The sequence below is a fragment of the Acipenser ruthenus genome, chromosome 6 (genome assembly GCF_902713425.1).
Source record: "Acipenser ruthenus chromosome 6, fAciRut3.2 maternal haplotype, whole genome shotgun sequence".
Classification (NCBI taxonomy): Eukaryota; Metazoa; Chordata; class Actinopteri; order Acipenseriformes; family Acipenseridae; genus Acipenser; species Acipenser ruthenus.
This window is the reverse complement of record NC_081194.1, coordinates 25,062,653-25,083,411: the sequence shown is the minus strand read 5'-3', so window position 1 is coordinate 25,083,411 and position 20,759 is coordinate 25,062,653. Positions and strand designations below refer to the sequence as shown.

The 20,759-nt window shown below is 36.5% G+C and overlaps 2 protein-coding genes across 8 annotated transcripts in view; both read left to right on the top strand.

Annotated features, from left to right (window-relative positions):
- LOC117411059 (1-phosphatidylinositol 4,5-bisphosphate phosphodiesterase beta-4) overlaps nt 1-14,309 on the top strand; it is a 145,500-nt gene extending 131,191 nt beyond the window's left edge. For 5 of the 7 annotated variants that reach the window (XM_059025281.1, XM_034921634.2, XM_059025282.1 and 2 more), the window contains 5 exons: nt 555-656; nt 1,841-1,898; nt 3,052-3,138; nt 5,009-5,045; nt 10,719-14,309. In XM_059025281.1, the coding sequence (XP_058881264.1) occupies nt 555-656; nt 1,841-1,898; nt 3,052-3,138; nt 5,009-5,045; nt 10,719-10,810 (376 nt within the window). In that variant the 3' untranslated portion in view covers nt 10,811-14,309. The remainder of the gene's footprint in view (nt 1-554; nt 657-1,840; nt 1,899-3,051; nt 3,139-5,008; nt 5,046-10,718) is intronic. The other 2 variants (XM_034921636.2, XM_034921635.2) reach the window with 1 other exon arrangement.
- Nucleotides 14,310-17,809: 3,500 nt separating this feature from the next.
- Nucleotides 17,810-20,680, top strand: LOC117411122 (ankyrin repeat domain-containing protein 36B-like). Its single transcript, XM_034018287.3, has one exon. It carries the CDS (start codon nt 17,937-17,939, stop codon nt 19,530-19,532), a length of 1,596 nt encoding a protein of 531 aa, XP_033874178.1. The 5' UTR covers nt 17,810-17,936; the 3' UTR covers nt 19,533-20,680.
- Nucleotides 20,681-20,759: the final 79 nt, after the last annotated feature.

The following is a 20,759-nucleotide window of genomic DNA, read 5'->3' as shown; positions in this document are numbered from 1 at the left end:
TGAAATTCACCGATAACTGGTTCCACCACAGAGGGAAGAGAAGGAGCAGGCGCAGGAGGATGGAGAGTGGAGGGATGGCATGCCAGTAAAGGAGGAGTGGAGAGGGAGAGAGGGGGTATAGGGAGACATGAAGGATTAGAGATAGGAGGGGGCAGTGTAGTGAAGCGGGCAGTAGGCAAAAACAAGGGTCTTGAATTGAATTTGAGCAGAGATAGGTAGTCAATTGAGGGGTAGCATGAGTAGCGAAGTTGGGAGAATACCAGATGAGCAGCAGGAATACACAGGAGTAATCCTAATAATAACTGAACATGTTTTAACCAACTAAAGACTGGTGCATCATCACAAATAAGCAATAATAAAACTGTGCTGCACTATAAACCTTAATCTTCTGCACAACTGATATGATCCTGTTGAAGTTTGTCCTGTCCACATTCCCTTTGAACACCAGTGTATTGCTGTACATGTGAAGGTTTTGAGGTAAATCAAAGCTTGTTATAAAATGTATGTTTTGTTTAGGTCTAAGTGGCATTAATTCTGCTTCATTGTTTTTAAAGGCAGAGCAAAGAAATGCGTGCTAACCAGGCTAAGACATCTATGGAAAACAGCAAAGCCATCAGTCAAGATAAATCAATCAAAAATAAAGCTGAAAGGGAGAGGCAAGTTGAAACAGACCTTCTGTACTAAATAACACAAGACACAAACATTGATCTTCTATGCTGGTCTGGACTTTGATGAGTCATGCACTGTGCACCAGTAACTGTATACTGTACTGCATGTTTAGGTTATGGTTTTTAATCAAACCATTTATAGTATAGTTTTTAATCAAACCATTTATATTATGACAACAATTGCAACCAGCATCCATTATTGCATTTTCATAAATAAATTACCAAATAATGCTCCCAATTCTTGAGATTTCCTTTTAAAGTTAAGTGTGTAGTTGCTTTCCATTGGAAATATTATTATTATTATTATTATTATTATTATTATTATTATTATTATTATTATTATTATTTAGTTTAAATGTAATGGTTCAAACTTGTTTTAAAATAACAGTGATAGTCAAATGAGCAATATTCTATTAAGTTATTTGACCGTACAGATTCAAAATAAATTTAATTTGTGTGCAGAATTTCCAACTGTGTTTTTTGTTGTTGTTGTTGTTGTTGTTGTTGTTTTAAAACTTTATAATTCTTCAATGGCCCAAAGCTGCTTCATGCTGTTGTGTTTTCACAATGGCCTAACATTGGATTGCTGCCACATTGGCTAGTTTATTTACCGTAGCCCAAATCTGCATATTGCATATTGAGGCTATGTTACATTGAAGATGTCTCTGATAACCAGCAAAATATTTTTTCAGAGCACAATAACATAATTTAAACAGTATACAACTAGAGTGTTTAAATAATATATGTATTGTTTCTTGCTAGCTTATAGTGCTACAATTTTTTTATTCCTCTTCAAAATTAGCGTTTGGACTTTCGCACTTCAAAATATGGACTAATGAGTTTTGCGAAAACCACCACAATATACATTACTGCCTATGGTATCGCCACAAAACATAAATAAAGCAAATGTAGTTAGACAAACAGTTTGACAAGTGTCTCTGCTTATGTGTTTTTCATTTAAATATTAAGCTCATTATTAATAGTATTTATTCTGACACCAATTACAATTCTAAAATGAATAAATAACAACTTCAGACTATGTGCAAGCTCCTACCTTGCATGTCTGATTAGTATATTTCTTTATTGGGTTTTAACTTTCTTTCTAAAAATAATAATGATAAAGCCAGTTTCAATTGTTTACAGTTTGATTGTTTTTGTATTCCTTTTCCAAGGAGAGTGAGGGAATTGAACAGCAGCAACACTAAAAAGTTTCTGGAAGAAAGAAAAAGGGTATGTGTTGGATTTCTTGATGTGTGTTGGAGTTCTTGATGGGTGTTGGAGTTCTTGATGCGTGTTGGAGTTCTTGATGCGTGTTGGAGTTCTTGATGCGTGTTGGAGTTCTTGATGCGTGTTGGAGTTCTTGATGGGTGTTGGAGTTCTTGATGCGTGTTGGAGTTCTTGATGGGTGTTGGAGTTCTTGATGCGTGTTGGAGTTCTTGATGCGTGTTGGAGTTCTTGATGCGTGTTGGAGTTCTTGATGCGTGTTGGAGTTCTTGATGCGTGTTGGAGTTCTTGATGTGTGTTGGAGTTCTTGATGCGTGTTGGATTTCTTGATGCGTGTTGGAGTTCTTGATGTGTGTTGGAGTTCTTGATGTGTGTTGGAGTTCTTGATGTGTGTTGGAGTTCTTGGATTACTTTGTCATTTGGTATTAGAACATCTTATTGTGAATGAGTTAGGTGAACATTAAATTTAATCTTTTGCCACAAGACACATTTTGTTAGCCCATTTCATTGTAAAGCGTTTAATTTGAATACATATGACTTAGGAATTACCATTACAGACCTATAAAAAGTACTGGAGCATTTAATGCACTGTATCACTGTATGTGTTGCTGGTATAAAAGTCAAGCCACAACTCATACGTTTGATGGCATGTCAGAAGGAGAGAGCTGTCTGTCTGAATGAGGTGTGATTGTCAGGTGCCATAACAGTGTGAAGAACAATAGAGATAAACAGGAGGACCGTGTGAAGGGAGACAAAAACTGCTTGAGACTTTCCACAATTATGAAGAGGTTATAGGTGATAAACTACCCAGTATGCATAGTTAGACAGTTGTTCAACACCTTTTACCAGGACACTGTACATTACTACATTATGATTACTTTTTATCCTACTCATTTACACTTATATATGCTGGGTTAAGCCCTGTTAACCTTAAAATTGCCAAAATACAGATATATCCCAAAGGATGAGATGCATAACTCATGGAGCATCTGGGGGTTTAACATCTGGTATAATAAGAAGGGTTTCCAACAGAAAGTGGTTAGAAATTGAAAGCAAATGTAACAAATACAATAGAATGCTTTACAGGTGATACTGACATTCTACAATGTTTTGATTCACTTCATATGCTTTAAATGCATTGTGTATTGTTTGTTGGTAGCTTGCAATGAAGCACTCTAAGGAAATGGATCAACTGAAGAAGGCTCAAGATGAGCAGATAGAACACCTGGAAAAACAGAATGAGCAGGTATTTTTAACAAGTTAGTTTAGTAGTTTAGTCGTGTATTTTGTTACTAATAAACACAAGGTCTTAACATCGTTATCCTCATGCCAAACAAGATTGCAATTGCCTTGAAATAATAATGTCAGCAACCCCTTTTTGAGGTCTTGTTATTTTGACGTGAATTTATCAGTCAAACACTTGTTTTGTTTTTTTGTTTGTTTTTTTCTGTGTGTTGTAATTCATTTGTTTCCACTAGGTGCAGCTCTCGTATCTACTGAAGTTATTTTTTTGTGTATCAAACCTTGAACCGTTTGAAAAGTTACGCTGATATATTTTTTGTTTGGCTCCCGAATGGCGCATCCAGTAAAGGCACTCCGCACAGAGTGCAGGATGCGGCTTATAGCTTGGAGATCGCCATTCCAAATTGGGAGAAAATTGGGGTTGAAATTGCAGATTCCAAATTTATTTATATATATATATATATATACAGCTCTGGATAAAATTAAGAGACCACTGCAAAATTATCAGTTTCTCTGGTTTTACTATTTATAGGTATGTGTTTGGGTAAAATTAACATTTTTGTTTTATTCTATAAACTACTGACAACATTTCTCCCAAATTCCAAATAAAAATATTGTTATTTAAAGCATTTATTTGCAGAAAATGACAACTGGTCAAAATAACAAAGATGCAGTGTTGTCAGACCTCGAATAATGCAAAGAAAATAAGTTCATATTCATTTTTAAACAACACAATACTAATGTTTTAACTTAGGAAGAGTTCAGAAATCAATATTTGGTGGAATAACCCTGATTTTCAAGCACAGCTTTCATGCGTCTTGGCATGCTCTCCACCAGTCTTTCACATTGATGTTGGGTGACTTTATGCCACTCCTGGCGCAAAAATTCAAGCAGCTCGGCTTTGTTTGATGGCTTGTGACCATCCATCTTCCTCTTGATCACATTCCAGAGGTTTTCAATGGGGTTCAGGTCTGGAGATTGGGCTGGCCATGACAGGGTCTTGATCTGGTGGTCCTCCATCCACACCTTGATTGACCTGGCTGTGTGGCATGGAGCATTGTCCTGCTGGAAAAAAACAATCCTCAGAGTTGGGGAACATTGTCAGAGCAGAAGGAAGCAAGTTTTCTTCCAGGACAACCTTGTACTTGGCTTGATTCATGCCAAAGCTGCCTGATTCCAGCCTTGCTGAAGCACCCCCAGATCATCACCGATCCTCCACCACATTTCACAGTGGGTGCGAGACACTGTGTCTTGTAGGCCTCTCCAGGTCTCCGTCTAACCATTAGACGACCAGGTGTTGGGCAAAGCTGAAAATTGGACTCATCTGGGGGTGCTTCAGCAAGGCTGGAATCGGGCAGATTTGTCTTTGTGAAGGACGCATGAATCAAGCCAAGTACAAGGTTGTCCTGGAAGAAAACTTGCTTCCTTCTGCTCTGACAATGTTCCCCAACTCTGAGGATTGGTTTTTCCAGCAGGACAATGCTCCATGCCACACAGCCAGGTTAATCAAGGTGTGGATGGAGGACCACCAGATCAAGACCCTGTCATGGCCAGCTGTATATATATATATTTTTTCTTTGCAGCACTAAATTAAATTCATAACATAAGACAGAGAAACATAAAAGTGCTTAACTTGATACAACATTTATTTGCCTGGGTGTTATTTGATCGGGTTCAGCTATTCTTTTGTGCAGTAATGTAGCTTCTATGCTGATGATTATCTATGACTACATTGTTTTTGAATCACTGTGAATCACGCCATCTACACTTTTATTTTTCATTGCTGTCTTTCAATGCTCATAGACATATTTTTGTACTTAAGTTTAAATTGTTCTTTTTTAATTTCAGTTGCTTTCATGTGTTTTTTTGTACAGCTTTTGAAATCACATCATGCAGTGTCTCACAATCAAGGTAGGCATGGTCATTCCTAACCATTAACTCGTGTTCCAGACAAACTTTTGTAGCGCCATTACTGGAATTTCTGATTACTGAGTACTGTGTGGAAATGTAACAGTTAGTTGGTATGAGCAGTCAGTATGACTGGTAAACAATATTGAAATTGTATAACTATACTATAAGATGTAGGTTCTGATATTTTAACAACTCAAAATCAAGAATCAGTTATAACGAGCCTTCAGGAAATTGAGGCTATGAGCAGCCTTCTTACTATAGCTTCAATCTGCATACAGTATCAATAATAATTTATATTGCAGCGTTTCAGAGAGCAAAACCTATTTTTGCAAAGAAAATGTTTTATGTCTCTGAACATCTGTACCATTACATTTTCTATTGTGTGTTGTCATGGCATTGTAATTTCCACCAAGAATATTTGCACTAATTATCCCTTTTCTGTTTGCCTGAAATTGCCATTCTGTTTAAATGCTGAGGTACATGAAAGAGAATGTATTTGTTATGTGCCTAGTTGCTTTATTTCTCATAAAATGAATTCTGGAAACCTAAATTGTAATTAAAAGGTTTAGCTTTTTTTCTAGTGAAAGGGAAGCGAACACAATGTGGAATTCATTGAAAATCATCAAAAGTAGACATAATAATGTTTTTTTTTTGTTTTAATTGTCATCATTTAAAACATAATTTATTATTATTAATATATGTACATGTAGACCCTGCAAGATGTCATGAATAGAATACAGATGAGCCGTGATGATGGGAAATATAATTATTTTGTGACAATTATGTTAATGCTATTTTGCTGTCTTTTTTTGAGTGGAAGTAGGGAGGAAGGTGTCACTAGGCAGATTCAGTCTTTTTAAAATTGATGAGGCCATTGTTAGTGTTCTGGAAAAAAATGTACATTTGTATTCATTGTTATATTTCAAATTTGAACTGCTTTAAATCTATTTACTCTTTAGTTTTACTCTTTAATATTTATTAACTGTGACCTAAAGAATAAAAACTGGGTACATACATGGTACATCTCTGACTTCTAAGGAAACAGGTTAGTAGAATATCACATGAACTATGAATAATGCGAAAGCATAATTGTTAAAAAAAAAAAATTATGAACTGTATATAGTACCAACAAGAGAACACCCAGAGTATGATTTTGTTCTTTGCTGCCAGGTTAATGTAGACTTAATTAAGGGCAATATCCATAAAGCATTAGCCTACATACAGTGGTAGTCACGGTCATGGCATTACTTATCGTGATAGTAACGCGGTGCGATAACGCAAAACTATTGCTAGGTGTACATTACCATTCTATATTCCTGTAGCTGTTATGCAAACTCTCCCCTTACTCCAAAGATAGAATTGCCTTGTTGTCTCAAACTGGCGGTTTGTCTGCGCGAGCCTTCTATGTTTCTGTACACAACACGTCATTACTTGGGCAGAGTCGAATGAGAGGCTGTCGCTGTCTCGTTCATGCAGAAATTACCACAGAAATAAGAGAAATGAACATCAATGGGAATGTAATTATTAAAGTCGAAAAATATTATGTTCTTTATGATGCGAGTGTTAGTGGTTATAAAGACAATACAAAGAAAGACGCCATATGTTAAGAAATAACAGAACAATTGGAAATTGATGGTATGTCTATCTCTTTATTTCACCTTAATTTTGGTCAAAGTGACAGGGAGCGCCACACACTGGTTTCGTATTTCTGTAAAATGACGCTTCTTTGTTATAATAATGTTGACCAATAATAATAATAATCACATTCACACATTCAAACTGGAGACCAATAAACTGAAAATCAATACAAAAAAGTATATTAAACTAATTTTCTCAGTATTTACAAAGAAATATGTGTAGATGTATTCTTTTTGAATGATTTACATGTTAAACCAGATCACATATAAACATTCACTGTAAAATGTCATTTTTTTTTTTCGTGTGTGGTGTACCCAGACTATTTCTTGACTTGTTTTATTTATTTTATTTCGTCTCCACAAAAGCAGCAGAAGCAGATAGTATTTTCTTTTAATGACTAGCTACAGTTGTGTGTTTTTTGTTTTTATGTACTCGTGCTCCTTTCGTGTAATTTGCTTCGCTCCCGGTGTGCATAGCCCTTAAGTCTAGGTCAGTGGCGTAGCTGTCAGCCATGTGCAAAAATCTTGGTCCGTCACCAGCGCCCCCCCCCCCCACCCAAAAAAAAAAAAATCTAGTGGTCTAGGTTAAGGTTTTTCATCAATCCCAAGGTTTTTCAGCAGGAGTCTCACATGTGTGAACACTTAGGAGTTGACATGTATGCCGTGCACCATACCGCACCGCACCGTACTGTATCATGAATACCGTATCGTTCTCCCGCACCATGTTGCACCGTGCACTGTAGTGTACCATACCGTGCCCCGTGCACTGTACTGCACCATAGTACACCGTACCGTGCATACCATACCGTATCGCATGTACATCGTACCGTATTCAATATCATGCGTGTTACCACTCATGCGCATTACTACAGTCTTGCTGCAACGATGCCTAAGTTCCATTCTTGCACGACCTGCGCTCACCCCGTCTTCATCAGGTAGCCCACAAAATCTTATTGTGGGCTCATGAGCACCTGCTCTCCCTGAGAGTGATACATCCGCCAAGAGCAGAAAACCATGCTGCAGACCTATCAAGGGGTCCCGTGTGGCTCATAGTGGAGGCTCCACCCCGAGGTGATTAGCCTGATTTGGAACAGGTTCAGGAGAGCAGAGGTCAACCTCTTTGCCTCCCTGGAATCCCCTCTGGTTCTCCATTCTGGGGAACGGGGGTCCACTGGGAGTCGACGCCATTGCATACGAGTGGCCAAGGACTCTCCTGTATGGATGGAAAAAATCAGGGAGGAACAGCCAGGGTGCTTTTAGTGGCTCTGTACTGGCCCAGGAGAACATGGTTCTCCACGCTGGTGCAGCTATTGCGACACCAGCTTTGGCAGTTGCCCACGCGCAGCGCCCTGCTCAGCCAGGCGCAAGGGACGTTGTGGCACCCCACCCATCGAGCCTACAGCTCTGGGTCTGGCCCCTGAATGACTCCGGTTCAGCCAGTTAGGCTTGTCAGAGAGAGTCATATTGACTGTCCAGAGTGCGAGAGCTGTTTCAACGTGCTCTCAGTATGGATACAAGTTGGGCGTGTTCCAAACTTGGTGTTTGGCATGTCAGGTTGTCCCATGCCAGACATTCTGCAGTTTTTGCAGGAACTCTTTTGATGAGGGTAAGTCCCCCTCGACTCTGAAGGTTTATTTGGCAGCCATCACGGCTTGCCATGTTAAAACTGACTCGGTGTCCCCAGGGGCTCATTTTCTGGCTGGCCAGTTCCTGAAAGGGGCAGGGAGGCTTCAGCCTCCTTTGAAGGATAAAGTTCCTCAGTGGCGGTTAAATGTGGTGCTGCGTGCACTCACAAAACCACCCTTTGAACCTCTGCATTCTACAGAGCTTAAATACCTGTCTCTGAAGGCAGCGTTTTTACTTGCCATCACCTCTGCTAGATGTGTGAGTGAGATGCAGGCTTTTTAAGTGGCAAAAGCTTGTTTGTTTTTTACAGAGTCTAGGACAAATCCGGCCTTTGTGCCCAAATGCCTGTTGACCTTCCATGTCAAGCCAACACTGATGTACTAATCTGTCTGTTAATCACCTATTGTAGTGGGACAATAAAGACTAAGGGCTTTAATCAGTATGTGTCGTCTTTTAATCCTTGTAATCTAGTAATCCTTACTTACAATATCAATGAAAGCATATTCTCACATTAAACATGCTTTTCTGTTTTGTGTTGCATTTATTCTTCTAAAACAAACAAAAAAAATCAATGAAATAATTTTAAATGAATATCGAATTTCTGTCACCGATCAGTTTACATGATCCATTTGTCTTGTTACAGATACAATATTACTATTCCTTCAAATAAAAATAGTATCTGATCAAAAGAAATCGCCATTATTATAACAATAGTTGTTCACATAGAAATTGCCTATATCATTGTAGTAGCAAATGAATTGTAGCTAGGTAAAATACATTTAGAATTGACAGTATCATATGTAAGGTACGTAGTTTATGAAGAAATTGATTAGCTGTTGCAATGAGTGGACAGTATGCACATGCTGGGGAATTAGAACAAGAGAGATGTAGTTTTATAGGATAATAATCTGTAGAATACAGTATACGAATATATAAAAGGATTGTGTATTTTAATACTGTACATAGTCTACTGTATCCTACAAACGTTATTAATTATGTCTTTCAAGGACACCCTTCAGTTTATTTACCCAAATCTGGTGTACAAGCTTGTGATTTCTCAGAACATTGTTTGTTTTCATTTCTTTTAAATCTCCTAATTACGGCTCTAATGGAATACAGTTTATTGAGTTGCATTGTGTTACCAGCAGCTACATTTATAAACTAACCGGTTATTCTGTAAATAACATTCCCTGCGTTTTATAAACTGACCTATTAACTGAAACGCTCGAACATCGCTGGTGCGTTGCAGAGCCCGAACAGCATTCGGCACTCTGAACTGCCAGAGTCCCCATCAAGGCCATCTTCAGTAGTGCCGCTGGGGAAGGGATGGGGTTCCCCCGGCTAGCAGCACAGATGGGGTGGTACAGATGTTGGGGACTCGGCGGTGGGCCTGTGCTGTCCCTCTGATGTGTAAACCCATTAATTTAAATGTGCACACAGCTGTACCTTAAGTGAAAATAAATAATGAACGTGTATTTACTACTAATGTAGGTTGAATACACACAAAAAATGAAACATCATATGAGAAGCAGGATATTTATTTTTTTACATCAGATTTATTTAACCCTATTCATGTGTGTTTTTGCCAGTTCAGTTGGCCAGGTGAGGTCAACAACACATACAGTACAAGTAAATGTGCAAGCAGCTTTTCGCAAAAATGTAAACAAACTAAAAATTCCAGTAAAAAAATTGGTCTGTGAAAGTTAGCTTACAGTTACTTTAAAGAATTTAATTCCTGACGTCTCTACTCATATCATAGGCACACACATATGTCGCTGTTACTCACAGAGACAAATACATGATAAAAGAAAAAGAAAGAAAAACGGATTTAAGAATATTTGCTTGAGCCCCGGAGCAGCCACCGAGTTATCACACTCCGCCTTCTGAACTGAACTTCATCACGTGACACCTGCTGGTGAAACCTGTAAAATAGTAATCTGTTACAAACCAGTTTAGTCAGATAGCGCCCTCTAGCATGCAGAGGATGCATGACAGGTAATCTAAACTGCATAGCCTCAACCTCAACTTTACAGCGGCCCATAGCACCATTTTTCAAATTTTTTACATCTAGCCATGGCTACCACTGTATGCAGATAAAACCTTTTTATCATTGTTATACTACATATAAAACACCTTTCTAATCCATTTATACATGATACAATTAAAATTTTCCAGAACAAATGGTATCGTTACCTAATCAGTGAATGCGGGCTTCCCCAGTGACATTTCTTTATTTCCACAGACTCTTTTTTTTTAAAATATTGACCAGAGCTCAATTTTAACTGCAAAGGCACATTTTCTTAAAGGAATAAAACAAGAGTAGTCTAACACATTTTTAATTCTGCCGCATATCCAAATCATGTGCTCTCAGTATAAAATATTTTTGTATTGTGTTACCTCTATCTTGTAGGCAAAAGAGATGCAGCAGATGGTGAAGCTGGAAGCAGAAATGGGCCGCAGACCAGCAACAGTTGTGTGAAGCATCCCCAAAAAACCAACTAGCTGAGAACCCAACACATCCTGCAAAATGTACATTCAGCTCAGATTGTATTCTTCTTAGTTTCTAAGATTTCTTCTACATCTTGGAGATAATTGTTACCAGAAAAAAAATATTTTGACATTCTACTTCAACTTTTCAGTATAGAGTCTCCCTTATAGTGCTGACTGTTATACAAGCGATTACAAAATGCAACAGGATGTAAACAGCCATTAGTGCAATTATGACACAATTTTTATGAATCCATTCCACCCAAACCATTTTTAAACATATTAGCTTATTTTAATCTTTAAATTATTGTTTATTTCTTTTTTTTAGTTTTTTAAAGATGTAAAAAAGCCAATAATGCAATTACGACACAATTTTTATGAATCCATTCCACCCAAACCATTTTTAAATTAGCTTATTTTAATCTTTAAGTTATTGTTTGTTTCTTTGTTTAGTTTTTTTTTTTAAATAAGGTTAGTTTTAAAGTGCTTGACGTGAGCTTTTAATTCCAGTTCTGTATTCACACCGACAAAAAAAATATTAATTTAACTGTATGAAGCATATTGGATGCTTGTAAATCAGTCAGTATATCTGAAAGGTACTCAGGAGTTATATACTAAGTCATAAGGACTTTATGAATATTTGGCTGTGAGAAACAAGTACATCTGTACTCACTTTTGTGTTAAAAACTCAAACAGAGCTGTGTAATTGTACTGTGGGTATGTTGTCTCAAGAATGTTAAGTGGTGGAATGTATGGTAGAGGTGCATTATTTTGGGATGGGGATATATAAAACGTTTATACAAATTATGTTAAGGTGACTATTAATAGGTTGCTGTATTTGTTACCTCATCCGAAGAATAGGATACAAAGTGCACATGCATTACATGTACTGTAGGTAAATCAGATGTTTTGTAATCCATCTTTTCTGACAACACACATACAGTTCCCCTAACTGCCTGGAATAGATGTACTAAAATTGAGTTTTTAAAAAAGCAGGAAGGTTGCTGTACATTATGTTCATGGTACAGTGACTTGTGCTTTTAAGTATTAATTACAGACTCACGATTAACAATCTAAGCAAAGTTGAAAGATTTAAAGAAGTCTATTTTAGTCCCACAGAGATAACACTTTGCTTATCTGTTACCAATCTCACAGGTTTAAAATGGCTTTTATATCATTGGTATGGTAATACTAACATAAATTTGAGTATTGAAATAACTGATCTTGTTGTAACCCAGATTAGTATCTGTTGTGTGCAAATAGTGTATTTCATGGACAAGCGCACAAGCCTTTTTCAGTTTTTAAATTACAAGAGTAAACATTTTCAAAATAAGTATCTAGCTGCTAACTTGTATTTTATGATTATTTTCATATTCTCAACATACAAAGCCTGGGCCTTACAACACAACACATTCTAACTGAGAAAAGTGATCATTAAGAAAACCGCAGCTCTGTGAATAGTTTAACGATAATAAAAATGAAACCCAGTGCCTCCCAAATAATCATGATACGATGATAAACAATCAGAAAACAAACACATTGTTAAACATTGAATTCATAGTTTTGTTAGAAGAGGTTCAAGCCATGGAAGGGGAAAGGGGGACACTATAATAATTGACTGATTGTACTACAAGGTAAGTAACTTCTTCTCCAAAATTAACTCTTCTGATTCTTAATAATGTTGACACAAGCACTGAGCATTTTTTGTAAAAGGCATGGTATGCAAATTAAAACATTCCACCGAAATACGTATTTCTACAAATACATGTTTCAGACTTTTTTAAAAAATCAGTGAAACTGCCTTTATATGTTACTAGTAAATGTAAAAGAATCAGTATTGATGTGACGTGTAAGTGTTATTTCTGTTACTTTTCTGCAGAACAGTGCACATCAAAGCTATGCTTTAAACAATGTTTCACAGTGATTCTTAATAGTACATGTAATACAGCTTTAAATACTGCACCTACTGTAGGAGAAAACTTGACTTATTTTCTCTTCAGAGATTATTGTATATTCAATTATAACCATCATTGATGAAACAAGATTTCACAGTCAATTTGATTTAAAGGAACACAGCAAATTCTTTGAGAATCATTTGATTATGGTTCATTTTCAAGTAACTTTTTAGCTAGGAAATGATTAGATGAATTAAATAAAGGTTGTGGGGTAATATTTATATGGATTGCTTTAACATGTAATTAGTGGTATGCTGTTTAAACCAACCAACATACACATTTCTCCATGGTTGCTTGATTTATTTCACAAATAGTATTTTCATAACTAAAAAGTTGAATGAAATACATGTATTGCAGGTTAGCTGTAAAATAAAATCAGTGTCAACCTAGCCAACCTATTCAAATGGGTTAAAAGTGTGTAGTTTACAGGACTGAAAGAATGGTATTTATGGCAGAACACCATGTCATCACCTGTGTGTTGTTATTCCTGTATGTGCTATCCATTATAAGTTGTGGTTCATGGTTATGAAACTACCAAAGGTGTAGTCAAGGAGGGGTGGTTATTGCATTGAAAAAAGACTGAATTGCTGAATCAACAGAAAATAATCTCTGATTTTAGGCAGCTTGAAACTGTATACATACCTGCTCATAGAAACAGCTATATATGGTATTGGGCTTGATTTTTAGATTATAAATAGGTTTATTAAAAAGACTTATCCACAAATATTAAACAACAAAAGTTACCAATTGTTCAAAGATTTAAAAGTAAAATAAAACACTCTATATAGGCTTTTATTACATTTCAGATTTTTTTACACTCCTGTTATTGTAGTATAAGACTTGATGTAGCTAAACACTTTATTGGAAATATGTATGTAGGTGATCATTTTAGACCAAACATCTTTTTAGGCATATCAGATAACTTAAGGGCTCTGTGGTTGTGTTAAACTTGGCAAATAAGGTATGTTTGTTACTGGGAAAACAAATGAGCAGTTATTTGGGTATATATATTTTTTCTCCAGTAATCCAATTTACCCAATGTAATGATGTAGCTTTTACAACATATCTAATGTGGTATTATGAGTAAAGTGCTTTTAAAATGCATTGTATTGCTGTTTTTAAAATGTGCCACTGATATATGTAAGTCAAGGCTGGGCTTAGAAAGTGTCATTGTTTTAAGGGAAAATAAAATGCCAAAAAGGGGGGTTATTTATATATATATATGGGGGGGGGGGGGGGTATTATTGAAGTATATTCTGGTTTGCTGTTAGATGCTTTTTATCACTGCTTGTATGTTTTATGTTGAGTGTCTGTCCTACAACATGAACCCTATTCTATGTAGGTTTCTTATTAAAGCAGGTTGTTCTGCAAATATCATTGCATTTATGATGTGTTTTTTTTAAACATAACTTGATGAAGGAACATTATTGGGGTGTTTATTTGGCATTTGTTAAACTACTAGCAAGGAAAATATATGTGTTCTCCTGCTACTTTAATACTGTTTTATAGTATATGTTTCCATAAATAAACAAAGATTAAAATGGGACTTTGGCAACATAGCTTGTGATTCGTTTTTACTTTGACATACGAGAAATGTAGAAATGTGTAGTCCAATTTCACAATGTCACGATCAATCATACAGGATTAAATGAATAGGGGGGAAAACACCAGCAATGGCAATTTGCTGTGCTTGTAGCTCAGAATTACAACAGGGTGTTTTTAAAATAGGGCCCCCAGATGTTTTACTTGTTTACATCAAATATATTCACTATCACAACTGACATGTAAACTAATATGCGCACACACACATTTTGCTACCAAATTGTATGTATTTATTGACAGCTGACAAACAGAATTCAGTGCATGTGTGCCAAATTATCAATCTAATATCTCTTAAAATCAAAATATAGTTTTGCTGGACAAGTGCTCTTTTTATGAGCTAGATAGTAAATAATAAAGTATAGCAGATCTTATTCATTTAAAGCTTTAAACACTAAAATGATCTTAACAGCCACATGTCTTCTAGCAGTGTGTTCAAACTATCTTAACAGCCACATGTCTTCTAGCAGTGTGTTCAAACTATTCTGGCAGGAATCTTTAAAGCGTCAGAAAGCGTAGAAACCCAATATACATTGAGAATATTCAAATGGGAAATAAAGCATTTGGAACATCTTTCAACCATAAATGTTAACGCACGGGATGAGAGAGATTCAGCCTTTCCCCAGAGGGAAGAGAACAGCGGTGTGGTGACAAATGACAAGATGCAGGTAAGCTCCACAGATACATTGTAGTTTGGGGTAGATAAATTAATGTGTAGACTAATGAGATGTTTGAGTTTAAAATATAATATTGTTTATGGTGCCTTTTAAAACCAAAAACAATCCTTTAAATAAAATGTAAGGAAACCGAGTGCTATCCTATTTATGGTGCTAAAACCTGGTCAAGAATGTGTCATTTTTTTTTTTTTTTTTTCAATTTTGCATGGGCTTGCTTGAAACACATCACAGGAAGTGGTTTTGAATATTCAATCAGTTTACTTTATGATCATCTCCTGTCTTTTAACATTCAGTTACACGTCGATCATTCAAACAAAACAATATAGTCTTTCTATTGTATTTGTGCGGCTAGATGCATCCCCAATGCATGCACATCTATAAAAACCCTAACAGAAAAGAAAAACAACAGATACCAGTTATACACTCAAAACAAGGAAGGTTCAAGCCATGTCGTCACCCTTGGAATCATGGTTTATTTTATATCATATGCATGAGGTTAGATGTTAGAAGTTTAATTAGATACCAACTTAGCACACGGATCAAAAGAACTTTACTTTTAAAGAGATTTGAGGTACATAGAACATAATGGGGCTTTGCATAGTTTACACATGGGTTACAAATATTTTGAGAACCAGGGCTGGGCGGGGGTGTTGGATGGTTAATACACAGCCAGCTGTGTTACAGACCTGTCCTTATGGCATGCTGTACCATAAGGACAGGTCTTTGCCACTTCTTGCGACTTCTTATTTATATGATCTTAAGCCTAGGCAATATTTAAAATACATTGTAGGTTATTCATATAAAGCTATCAGTATTATGTTATTGATTGCATTGACATTCAACAAACTCATGTATTACAACTGGTACCTAATGCAGCAGTGTGGAGTAGTGGTTAGGGCTCTGGACTCTTGACCGGAGGGTCGTGGGTTCAATCCCAGGTGGGGGACACTGCTGCTGTACCCTTGAGCAAGGTACTTTACCTAGATTGCTCCAGTAAAAAAAAAAAAACAACTGTATAAATGGGTAATTGTATGTAAAATAATGTGATATCTTGTAACAATTGTAAGTTGCCCTGGATAAGGGCGTCTGCTAAGAAATAAATAATAAAAACTGAGGTGCTTTAAACCGCTTCTACAGCTATTGGTAAAGTCAGAGAAAGTAAAACAATGTCTACTGTAGTGGAGGAGTGGCAAAAAATGAACAAAAGACATTGATTTTGTGCCAGAGTGAAATGCCTATAGTGCATAAGCCAAAAACTGATTACTTTAAAGGTCAAGCAACATATTTTGTGTTCTATAAGTTTTACACATTGCACTGTATTCTTTTAGTTACTGGGAGTATTAGAAGAGAGAGGTATATGGAGGCAGATTTCTGTCTTAATATCAAATGTGCATTTTGTAACGTGCATACAGTGTATTTAGGTCATTGTCATCTACTTTAATGTCACTAATTTAGTATGTACTGTTGCAGGGGTATACAGTATGTCACTGACATCCTTCTGATGACCATTCAATCAACTTTCAGGTGGTAAAGATCATGGGTCAGATTAACCCCAACTGCAACTTTCTTTTTTCATACTGTCCATGACATCTTTAAATCACAGTTTCTTTTATTTTCTAATTGAATTTGTTTAGTTTAGTTTAATGAAGAAGAATACATGAAATAATGTTGCTAATAAGCTACTATTAAAATAATATTATAATCTACAAGACAATTGAATACAAAAAAGCTCACATGTAAGAAATTGAATTAATACATGTGACAGCCCCAAGGTTTTTTGTGTGTGTTTTGTTTTTGAGTGTTACAGATATTAAATGTGGTTTGCATGAGTGGCTTGGTCTGCATATCAACATACAAATTTACATTCGAATATAGTTTTGGTAGTATTTCTCAATTTTTACTGTGCATGACATAGTTTAATCAAGCATTTAATTTTTACTGAATCACTAAATTACTACATCTATACAATACAGTGTGTTTACAAATCAGTAGGCCTAGAGTGTGTTCCTGTGTTTATGTTAAACTTTTTGAAAGGAAGCGGGTGGTTATGAACGGGTTACTTTTTTTAAAGATCGTGCTTCAAGTAAGTGTATTTATTTATGTTTATGTATTGATCAATGTAGTGTTGAGAAACGGCGTGCAGCATCCAAATCGCCAATTAGGAATGTGTTCATTGTTTTCTGTGGACTATAACGGGACACTGATAATTATTTGTCATAAAATGCCCCTGAATTGAATTCTTAAAGATTGTCAGACTGGTCTGGTTTTATTTGTAATTAAAATAATGATTTGTACTTGCTGTGTTTAATTTGATGATAATTGTGTCCGAATGTTTTTTGCTGTGAATGAAAGCGATGGGTAAAAGAAACCATGTTTTTACTTCTGATCTAACCTCGATGTGATTGATACAGAATACTCTTATATTTAAAACGACTCACCGCTTTTCAATTTGGAAAAATTAAATTCATTATTGAATACTTGAACAACTGTTTTGCTGTTTATTATTTTGCAACCTTCCTACGCAAAGCCATTTTTGACAATACACAGAAACACCGCTGATTTTAATACTAATTATACTATTATATTTTTAACATATTAAATGTACCAGTGCAAGATAGAGGTGAATGTGATCTGAGGCACATGCTAATGATCTCTAAACTCTTCACATATAAAACACCACACAAATTATGTTTATGAAAAGGGTGTTGCCTTAGTTACAGTAGTGCTTGTTTGCAGTATAAATACCCGCTGATGCACATTCTCCACTCTGCTGAGCACTAGGTTGAGAAGGAGAGAGGTTAACCAGACCTGCTCCACGTCTTCAGAAACATGTCTGCTCTTTGCCAATGTGGCTTGATACGCGTGGAAAACTGAGTCATTGTTAACACCAGCTTAGAACTGTCGCCAGTCATGTTGAAACTTTCTGAGAAATCAGGTGAGCAGACGGGGACTCAAATTCTCCTGGATGCGATGTCAAACGACAAGATCCATTTGGCGCGTTTCATTTTGGATGCTCTAGATGGAAAAATCGTCAATGACAGGACAGAAAGGGCACAGACTCCTTTAATTTTGGCGGTTCTATTACCTGACCCTCATATGAGGTCTAAATTTATGAAGCTTTTACTGCAGAGAGGCGCAGACGTGAACTGCCAGGACGAGACGGGACGCACTGCTTTGAGTTATGCATGTGAAAGTGGACACCTGGAGGCAGTAAAAACGTTAGTTCAAAATAATGCTGACCCAGAGCTGGTAGATGCATGGGGAAATACAGCTCTGATTTATGCGGCAGTGGCAGGACATACACCAGTAGTGGAATTTTTGGTGAGAGCGTTTAAAAGATTGGGTCTTGAGATTGACCGACCAAATCGAGTTGGCAATTCTGCTGTCCAGGTCGCCAAGCACCTTGGGTATAGAGGTTGCGTACTAGCGCTTACAAACAACGGTAGGAAAACGCAGGATTATGAAAATTGTAATCGGCATGTTCTCGGCACATGTCAGAATAACAATGATCCATCGGATGAAAAGTTTGATAGAAAGTTTGCAGACGTTTTACAAGAAAAACAACGTGATAGCTATGCGTGCCGGCCTCTCCAAACAAGAAGTGGCATATCGGCGGGTGAGACTCGACCTGTTGGCGCTCTAGATAGAAACACGTTTTTGGGTTTTAGAAATAGGCTAGAATCTATGGATTCTATAGATGAAGAAGCAGACAGGGAAAGCGACAGCTGTCCCGAATCGCAAGGACTCGCTTTTTCTAATGTTCTTACTCCAAGACCTCGCCTGCGATCCTGGAGTGTTCAGTATGTAAATACTAACCATAAACTTTTGGAGAAAACAGATAACGGCCATTGCTCTTTACCACCGTTACCCCAAATCTCGGATCTTCACAATTCCACCCCAATCAAAAACGCCTTTTCCTGCAGTTCAACTTCACCTTGCGCCGGTATTTCAGTGTCAGGCTCTCGGACTTTACCCAGTCCTCTTGGCATTCTTTTAACCCCGATTGCTCACAACAAAGGTGGCAAGGACAAAACGGACAACGAAAAGCAAAAACTATCACGCCAGCAAGACTCCGGAATAAGAAGATTTAACGAAAGTTATTACCAAAAAAGGGGTAGTTTGCCAACATGCGTGCTGAGCCCAGCGCCCCCTGATCGGTCACTGTTACCTTTGCGTAAAAACAAAAGTGCAGTGAAAGACGCACAAGCAAACTTCCCAACATCTTCAAATACTTCAGCAGCACCTACTACTTTTACAATCTTGGGTAACAAGCTGTTTAGACGATTCACTTTCCCAGAGCTCAAGAAGACTGGTAAAGATTTGCAAGAGGATGGCTGTAGTGATTCTTCAGTCAACAGCCCTGAGTCCGGTACGAGGGGAATGTCAAGATCAGAGACTTTTCCGATGAGCAGAAATCACCCTCAGGTCGGCAGCAAACCCAGCATCGATAGTATCAGTGCAGTGAAGTGTGAATTTGATTTTCAGTTAAAAAAGTGTTCATCCTAGTGCATTTGTAAACCACAGGTAATACCAGTGTGCACTTTGTGATTAGAAAATGACCGTGCTGTTATGGCAAAGTAAATATTTGAACATTATATATATAATTAGCCAAATGGCCGTGCATAAAGCAACGTGGCCAATGCTGTGTTTTTGTACTGTATGATGTTTAGGAAAGCCGAACTGCTGTGTATTTAGGTAAAACTATGAGGAATTGATAGACATATTCACAAAGCATTTACACCAGTACCACATGTTCTATTTTTTATTTTATTTTATGAAAAACACATTTGTTATGTTACAGAAATAGAATGAAACAACTATGACGCATGTAAGAACTTCAAAAGGAACCACCAGCTATTTATTTGAAGCTTTGTAACATACACTGTGTTTATAACTGGTAAATGCGTGATAAAGAATATGTAATTTAGTATTAAACGTTTTGGTTAGTGCTTGAAACGTGATAATTTGTCCACATTAAATTGATGAAGGCAGGCCAAACCTTGGATTTGAGTGTTTGTTTTAAACAGAAATAGATTATCGGTATACATACAATTTAAATTTTAAACAACTACACAAATAGTTCAAAATCGTATGCAACAGATTTTAAACACATTTAGTGTTTATGTGAATTGGTTGAGACTATACTTTTAGACGCGCAGAAAACAAAAATATTACCAAAATAAAAATATTACAATGTAAAGTATATAAATATAATGATGTTTTTAAAATCTGCATATGGTTAATGTGTATGTTGTAGTTCTCTCTGTTGAAATACAGCAAGCATTATTATTGTACTCTAAATGTATTCTATCATGACATCCATACAATGCTCATGTAAAGTGACTTTTGTAAATATTTCGTTAATCGCCTCTCGAACTGTTCTTATACTCTGCTCGGGATGATGCAGAACTCAAATGTGCCTTTCTGAGCAGTGTCTTTTTAGATACAAATTGCTAACACAATAAATGTTTCATATTAGGTCAACTCAAATCTTGTTATATTATTCGAAAAAGTGTATAAACTTTATTTATGTGTTTATTTATTATATTGTTGCTTATTAATGTTTTTGTTTTTCACTCCATGTCCAGTATTGCTTGTGTAACTGATTGTTGCAAATTGTACGTCAGTTATTTATACACAAATGATTGTCAGCGTGCCCCATAAATAAAATTTACCATTTTATGTTTTTCTTAGTTATTTATTTCTTAGCAGACACTTAATATTTTTACCTTT

What these genes read in the sequence shown, in the direction of transcription:
- LOC117411122 (XM_034018287.3), top strand. Translation starts at nt 17,937, where the DNA reads ATGTTGAAACTTTCTGAGAAATCAGGTGAGCAGACGGGGACTCAAATT.